Genomic DNA, 8,934 nt, shown 5'->3' with positions numbered 1-8,934 from the left:
AGCCATGTAGGATTACGAGAATTACATAACACACATGTATTACATACCTGCAGCGTCATCACAGAAACACATTCGGTCCTTGTGATGTTTTTATTTCATGATTATGGAAAACAAAAAGGGTACTTTGTATATTAGGAGACAAAGCGTGCTTAGAAATAAGCATGGTTTATTAAAGTAAATAAAGTATATGTTGATTTATTCGTTTCCCGTAGTTTTGTGGGGTTTAATGAGTAAATAAAATATGTACGGATTTATTGATTTCCCGTTTTGCAGGTCTATATTACCTAGTGTTTTGGTGGCATCTTTCAATCAAACGGTGGGCGGTGCAGTCAAAATGGTCGCAGGCGGGGCTTGCTACTGCGCATCTGGTGGGTTAATACACTTCAATTTCGCCGAATAAACATAGTATAGCCTACGTCACCAAACAGAATATGGAAAACAGTATAATTTCTGCGCGCTGCTGCTGCAAGTGTGCGTTATTGGTACATCTGATTGCTAATATCCATCTATTTTGGAGAACTCTACTGCAAACTGTCTCTTAACCGTAATATAAGTTCTGCGCCTTACGTTTATGTATGTACTGGGCTGTGAAAACTAGTCTCAGCTTTGTCATGTCATAGGCTGCATATGTCGTCATATCATCTGCGACAGTCTTTACTGTATAACCAAACACATGAGATATATCAATGTCAACTTAATTACGCTGTTGAAGTTGCAAATAGTGGGGGCACAAATTAGCTATTAAAAGTTTATGTAATGCAGGTTGACATCTAAATTCAGTTGCTGATGGTGAAATCCATAAATGCACACCTGAATTCCAGCAAAACTGTGGATATTTGAAAGCCAATAATTTATGTGTAGATTTGGGAAAAGAAAATGCTAGCGGCGAGTTACTAATATTTTTACTTACAAATCATCAGGATACGCTGTTGTGTCACTTGTTGCTTTTGCATCAGTACTCTCCTAACCTTTTTGAACGATACAGCGAGGTTGAAAATGTCCTTAACAGCCCTTCAAAGTACTGTATTTTTCCGGAAGATTCTGTCACATTTTCCTCAGGATATCAGCCTGGCTTTTGCTTATGGATCAGGGGTTTTTAGGCAGTCTGGGTCTTCCCAAAGCCATATCGGGGTAAGGTTGTTCGACAGTACAGTATACACGCTTTTCATTATGTTTCCAGCGTTGACAACTACTGACCATTAACTGCTGAACTGTACTAAAGCACTTATAATCACGTCTTGACGGTGGAATTAAAATGGTAAACGGACCTGTGTTTGTAGCATATTGTTTTGTTTGCCTGACGTTACTGAAAGGGTTTCAGTTTGCTTTATTGTCACGTTCTACTTATTGGAATTAAATCAATGCTTCAGTCACTAGGCAGTTGGCTTGTAGAGTACGCTAAAATGCTTAATACCCATACCTCTCAATCGTACATGTCGCAGAATGCCCAGATTTTTGCATCGTATTTTTGGTCCATTTTCCATAAAAAATGTGGTTTTCTGCAAATTAGTGGCAAATCATAAAAGACTAAAGTTAGAAAATAATGACAGACATTTGAGTTATAGACTTCATACCCTTCAGAAAATTCATTCTAATGAAAAACCTGTTCTGCCAACTAAATTTGTAAAAACAATATTTAAAAACTGGCCCCATTTTTGACCCTTTGTCCTACTTTTATGTATGGTTTTGTACAGATTTCTTGCCGTACGAGTTTGAGAGGTATGGATACCTTAGGCAAAGAAGTTCTGGTCCTGTGCAAGAATATATTACATATTTGTAGCCGTAGTTAAATTCCAGCATTTTTTTTTTTACTTTTTGATATTTTGGTTGAAGTGAAATGTTTAATAATTCCCACCCGCCTGTTTTGTAACTATGTACATATACAGTCCTAAAATTTGTCTAGAAAAAAAAGATGGAAAATTCACAAGGCAAAAAGTTTGATAGCTGCATTAAAGGACTTTACATCTGCCTTTATTTTAAATATAGGTACTTTTCCGTTAAACCCCTACCACGCGTCACGATGTATTCCTGAAAAGCATAGCTATGTTGTTGTTTCAACTGACCTTTTGCCAGCTGCTTTTCGTCTAGCCCAACGAAGGTTGAAAGGTCCGTGACAGGCCCACAAAATGCTATGCTAATTTTGTGCAAATATGTTTGTTGCCTTCATAGAGGTGATCTGTCTGCATTGCAAAGTCTACAGAGTGTAATACACAACATTGTCTTCGTGCTTTTGTTTAAATGACCTAAATATATCTTACCATCTAACAAAGCATCCCCATGTTAGAAATGTCCTAGGAACTTAATGGGGGAGGGAGGGGTGACTTGAGTTGAACAGATACACATATTTGCATATGGGTAGGGAAACTGGGTGTGGGAGAGTGCAGAGTGGGGCATTTTGATTTTTAAAAGCTGTGTAGTATATATGATTTGTGGCATAACGCTCAACTTGTCCCTAATTTTGCTTCATATGTTTCCTCTTCCCTTGTAAAAATGTTTGTTTTTCTGGTAAATCCGTGAGGCTTACAGTCAGCCAATAATGCCAAACATTAGAGTTTCATACTTTTGTTGTTAAGAAAATGCACATTGAAGCAAAACAAGTTGTTTGATTAACGCAAACGGCGAGACGCGTGGTAGGGGTTTAACGGAAAAGTACCTAAATATTTTATACTGTATATAAGAAGGTAGATCTACAATTATTTGCCAGATATTTAAATGCTGCTGTTTATTTTATGCTTTTCAGTGAAGTGCAGCTGGAACTGCCAACTTTTCTATTGATAAATGTTTGTTGGCTTTGCCTGTGAACCACACCTCATGCATAGATCATTCATTAGGTTTCTGGACTCCTTTATCTTGGTGGTACTCTGTGTTTTTAAGTGCTGATGTTTTCCAAGTGGTTTATCCAGATGTATATCCTCGTTAGCGTGTCACATAAACACTGTGTGGTATCTTGCCTCTCTACTGATAGCCTAGATAGAGAGACCCAAACACAGCACTGACAAAATGTTAGAGGTGGCAAAGGCATGACTCAAGTATGGCAGATCATTATATGTACCATTTTTATTTATAAGGCACTCCTTTGCATCATCTCCATGAAGCTACATCTTAAGGTTGGGGTTAGAAAACTGCATTGCACATTATGTGGCCACTTGTGTGATCAATACAAAGAATAAGTTATATTACTTTCTTGCTTGCATGCTGCTTTTCTTGTAAAATCAGGAATTCTGTGTACATTTGCCACTATTGCTCATAGACTTGATTACCACATTGGCATTATCTAATTAAACTAATTATTTCTCTTGGTTTGTTTTATGTTTTGAAATCTGCCTGAAAAGACTGCATTCTGAATATTTCAGACTTTTTGGGTTATAGTTTATACACGTTTTATATTTTCTTTTTGAAAGCTTTTGTTTTATTGCACAGTTGCTTTACTTTAACTTTTAAAAGTCATAGATTAGGGCCAGAAAGCAAACTTTGTTATTCTTTCCCTGAGGGCAAAAGGATTATTATTTTTTTAATTATAAGAAGAGCTGATAACTTGCATTTTATTTAAAATATGGAAACAGAGCTTCCTGGAAAGACTGCCACATATTTCTGATTTTTATATAGTTTTTATATTTCCATTGTATTCCGCATGTTTTATTGTGGTCTAAAATTGTCTTTTGAGTTTTACAATTGTTTTTTAGGGCTAGAAAACAAGTCTTGTGTTTCATTCGGTGATGCCGAAGAAATTCATTTTTCTGTTTATTAATTATGAAAGAGCTGAGAAGTAGTACTTTCATTTAAGGTAAACATAACAGCTCAAGGTTTTCTTGCAAGAGATGCCAAGAAAGACTGGTTTGTAAAAAATTCTGATTTCCCCTACCTTGCCTTTTTTGTCTTAGGCTCAGTGCCCCTTATGTCAATTTGACCTCAAAAGCTCCTAGTGATCCCTACAAAATATAACTATGAAGGCCATTCCTGTAAACTTGTTGCGTTCACTTTTATAACCTCACACTCAGAAACTGTGCACTGCATCTCACACATCTTTAACTACCAACATTTTCTAGCTTGATTTCACAATTTTAGATTAGTACCAGTATGCTATATTGTCATGCAAAGTAGATGCAAGAGAATGCAATAAGACATATACACGTTGTTTAAAAAGAAACATTATTACAATTCTTGCAATTTTAAGGGTAAACATAGGTTTTGACTAAAAAGTATGTTTTTATTTAAATTGTAAATTTATGTAGAAAGAATCTTACCTTTAGATATTGGGCACATCTTGAACTGACTTTCATAGACGTAATATTTGGTGGGTATCTCAGACAGTGTAACTGCTGAAGATCATGTAGATTGCAGTAGTCTTTGAAATGACCTTGAAGGTGTTAAGTATATGGATCCACAACACTGACTCAATATGTAACCTGCTGGTTGCAAATTAGATGAGTCAAACTCATTGAAATGTCCACCAGCGAAAACTGCAGGTTACATCTGTGCAAAAAAATATTTTGCAGGAGTTCAAGCTCCCATGCAACCCAGTGTGTGGGGCTTGTCCCCTTACAACACCCACTTGTATACTAATTACACAGTTTCACAACCATATATAAAAATACCTGGTAAGGGTGAAAAAATGACTTGCACAATTAAAATCTGATAAAACCAGTATATGTAAAAAATGTTCCAGGACTGTGGTTTCAGAGATTTCAGATGTAGGAGATGGCATTCATGAAGTTACCATTTGTCAAATGGTAACTGTTCTATAAGTGTATACAGCATGTCAGGATATACAGGCTTAATTCTCAGTGGTAACTTCACTATGTGAACACACACACACACTTTCCACATAGATTTGCACAGGTTCCAAGGGCTACACTCCAAAAGCCACAGCTGTATTTTGGTAAGCCATAAGCTCAGTAAAACCCAAACCCTTATAAATGAAACATATGCCAACTTCCCACTGAGCATAGAGAATCAGATCTATAAAGTTGCCATACCATGAGAATTGGGATAGTATATAACAACCCATGGGGTTAATATTGAAACAAGCTAGACTCAAAAGGCTCCTGAGAAGACACCTTGACCTGGTAACCCCATGACATACTTTTAATTGGTGACTCGACTCCGCTGTGTATTAAACAGACATTTGCCGCTCTGGAATTTGTAATAGACACATACCTCTCAGGGACCAAACTTAGGGGCATCTCAACAAGTTTAAAACAGGTTTAAGGACAGTTTTGACCTGTATGGTCATTGCTAATGATAGAATCTACAGTCTGTAAAGATCTTTATTCTTTTCTTTGCAAAAGGATATGGTGGGATTAGGAGTCATTTTGTTAACGAGCTTCTTGGTGTTATCCAGGGTGCACGGTTCTATTTCTTCCTCCTCTATTTGATTGCTGTGTGACTTTGAACAACAGGTCACAGCTATCCCCTGAGGAGGAGCACTTGTGCCCAGTTGGCTTACCTGGGTTAACAAAATAATAAAGTAAAAAATAAAAAAAAAAATTATAGCAGGCATGGGAAAACATGTTTGCTTAGTAGAAGCTTTCCGTCATCTGAAATGACACCTGAATATCAGGGCAACATTTAGTCATTCATTCAGTGGTTAAGTATGTAGTATAATTGACATGAGGTTTCACTACCTGTCAGCCTGCAGAGAGACGTTCAACCAGTGCAAATGTTTCACATTATGTTCTTCATCTGTCTCTGTGTGGTGTGTACAAGTACTGAAGAGAAGCTGTGCTATCCATTTAGAACTTTGTTCAAAGACCTCTTCAAATTCCAAGTAAAAAAAAAAATGTATGCCAGGTGAAGTGGCTTTGCTGAATGGCAGGAGTGTCAGCACTAAAATAAGTGTCTTAGAAGCTTTTCTGTTCTTGGAGATGTTGGTATGTGCACCATTGTTGGAACAAAGTTTAAAGTTCCAAAGTACGTATTATGGATTCTGAGAGATACTTAATATAACAGTGCTTCCATCTTTGTAAAAGAACACCTGAAAGTCAGAAATAATTAAAAAAAAAAAAAAAAAAAAAAAAAAAAAACATCAGATATGAAATTGCTCATACAGTGATTAATAACAGTGGTGTTGCATGTGTCGTAATAGGAATTTACATAAAAAAATGAACAAGCGCAGGAATCCGTCTAGTTCCAACCTCAACACCACGAGTGTTGAGGAAAAAAAAAACTAGTGGTCTTAAAAACTTTGCTGATGTGCTCAGTCACATTAATTTCCAAAAATCATGAAACCCAAGTAGTGTTCCAAAGCAAGAAGTATGTATTTGTCACAGACAAGTGATCCTTAGTAACAACAAATCCTGTCATTTGACTGACAGCAGTGTGATACACATACAGACTACAAGTAGAATTTTGTTTCATAACTATTGATTTAATAAAACAAAACTTGCACGGTCACTGTATATAGTGAGACTGTGAATTTTCTGGGGGGGGGGGTTCTGTACGTTTCATGATTACATTTTGTTCAGTATACACTGTAAGTAGTACAGCTGGTAATATTTTAAGATGCAAAAGAAATACTGTAAATTAGTAAGGAAGATTCCAGCCCCTTAACCCTCCCCCATTGTAAATGCTATAGCATGAATATCAAGTTTACAAAATAAAAACGTAAAATGCTTAGGAGGGGTTGAGGGGAAGCAGCAGTTCCCTGAAAAATATGCAGCAAGATTTTGTAGGTATTTATTTGGTGTTTGAAAATATTCCCTTATGCATTGTCCATAAGGTTTACTAAACATATTTTTATAACATGTAAAAAGAATGTTTGTGTTTACTGTATTTTAGCTCATTACATCAAGTAAATTATATTTACATGAAGTAACTTTTTTCTTGTTTAATGTTTGATTTTTTTTAAATAATTAAGATACCATGTGAGTTTTGTCATTTGTTGGTGAGCATTACATGAAATTAGAGTGACCTTGTCTTCATGTTTCCCACTTTCTTCCTTTTTAATTCTTACTTTTCATATCGTCTTTCTTCACTAATAAGCTGTTGCTGTGCTGCATTCCTTGCTTTGTGCCTCTATAATTGCTTTACTTGCCCTAACTTGGTTTGCTGCCTGCTTTTTTAAATTTTCTTTGTCTTTTTCACTCTGTATATTTTAGCAAATTTATTTTATATGTATTAACTGAGTTGTAACACTGAACCACTTGGATCTTTTTCAGACTCTGTCCGAGAGTATAAACTCAAACGTAATAATTACATAATAGGGATAAGTAAGTGACCATGTAACAATAAGTAATAAAATATTTAGAATACAGTTTCAAAGCAGTAAAAAGTAACAAATTAATTGAAATATAGTATGTGCATTGTATACAACATTATACAGGTGTAATCATAGTCTAATGTCCGGATTCCACATTATTCTGAGGGTCCATAAGACAAATGCAACACTTGCCATTGTCAAGGCAATTTGGGTATGAAGAAATTTGCTCTGTATGTAATTGCTTTCTGTTTTGGTATTTAAGTTGTATAACTGGAAGAGAAAAAGATGATAACTTTTTGTATGGGGATTCCATGTGTTACTTACATATCTCTCTCTCTCTCTGTATGTATGTATGTGTGTATATGTATATATAATATACACACACACACACACACACACACACACACACACAGTGGCTATAAAAAGTGTACACGTGTTAAAATGCCAGGCTTTTGTGATATAAAAAAATGAGACTACAATAAATAATTTCAAAACTTTTCCCACCTTTTAGTGTAACCTATAACCTGTACAATTCAACTGAAAAACTAACAAATCTGTTAGGGGAAAAAATATAAAAAAATATACAATAAGCGGGTCTATATTATCTTGCTGAAAGCTGTTTCCAGTGAATACTGGAAGATTGAACCTCAAACTGCGAAAACCCACTTACGCGAACGGTCAGATCACTAACTAAACACCACACACCATTTAAATTATTACAAAGTGGGGGGGGGGCTATGCCCCCCACAACCCCCTTTAAATAAATATACCAACTCAGAGATCGCACTAAAGTGGGGTAAAGGGCAACTTCACGGCAATGACCAACCGTTTTTTTTCCCTAGGAAAAAAATCAGTGACCTGGCCGTTCACGTTAGTGGGTTTTCGCAGTTTGAAGTTCGATCTTGCCGTATTTGCTGAAAACAGCTTTTGGCAAGATAATATAGACCCTAATAAGCTGGTTACATAAGTATGCACACCCTTAAACTAATACTTTGTTGAAGCACCTGTGGATGTAATTACAGCATTCAGTCTTCTTGGGCAGGAGTATTTGCCTACTCTTCCTTGCAAAAGCGCTCCAAATCTTGTAAGATTGCAAGGGTATCTGTTGTGCACAGCCCTGTTCAGGTCACCCCACAGATTTTCTATTGGATTTAGGTCTGGGCTCTGACTGGGCCATTCCAAAACTTTAATTTTCTTCTGGTGAATTCATTCTTTTGTTGATTTGGATGTATGCTTGGGGTCATTGTTGTGTCGAAAGGTGAAATTCCTCTTCATCTTCAGCTTTCTAGCAGAAGCTTGAAAGTTTTGGGCTAAAAGTGATGGGTATTTGGAAATGTTCATAACTCCCTCCACCTTGAGTAAAGCCCCAGTTCCAGCTAGCAACCCCAAAGCATGATACTGCCACCACCATGCTTCACCGTGGTGATAGTGTTCTTTTGGTGATGTGAAGTGTTGTTTTTGCGCCAAACATACCTTTTGGAATTGTGGCCAAAAGTTCAACCTTGGTCTCATCAGACCATAACACATTTTCCCACGTGCTTTTGGGAGACTTGATGTATTGTTTCGCAAATTTTTGCTGGGCCTGGATGTTTTTCTGTGAAAGAAAAGGCTTCTGTCTTGCAACCCTACCTCATAGCCCAGACATATGGAGAATACGGGAGATTGTTGTCACATGTAGTACACAACCAGTACTTGCCAGAAATTCCTGCAACTCCTTCAGTGTTTCTGTAGGTCTC

The 8,934-nt window shown here is 36.6% G+C and overlaps 1 protein-coding gene across 2 annotated transcripts in view; it reads left to right on the top strand.

Moving 5' to 3' along the window:
- The first annotated feature begins 393 nt into the window (after window positions 1-393).
- The window catches only part of TAMM41 (TAM41 mitochondrial translocator assembly and maintenance homolog), an 837,657-nt gene continuing 829,116 nt past the window's right edge, over window positions 394-8,934 (top strand). Inside the window, exon 1 of one of the 2 annotated variants that reach the window (XM_044078066.1) lies at window positions 394-1,131. In XM_044078066.1, the coding sequence (XP_043934001.1) occupies window positions 997-1,131 (135 nt within the window). In that variant the 5' untranslated portion in view covers window positions 394-996. Of the gene's footprint in view, window positions 1,259-8,934 lie in introns of both variants that reach the window. The other variant, XM_044078067.1, reaches the window with a different exon arrangement.

This window comes from Protopterus annectens, chromosome 7.part0 (genome assembly GCF_019279795.1).
Source record: "Protopterus annectens isolate FY-2018-M chromosome 7.part0, PAN1.0, whole genome shotgun sequence".
NCBI lineage: Eukaryota > Metazoa > Chordata > Ceratodontiformes > Protopteridae > Protopterus > Protopterus annectens.
The sequence above is the reverse complement of the archived record's forward strand: the minus strand, read 5'-3'. Positions and strand labels throughout refer to the sequence as shown.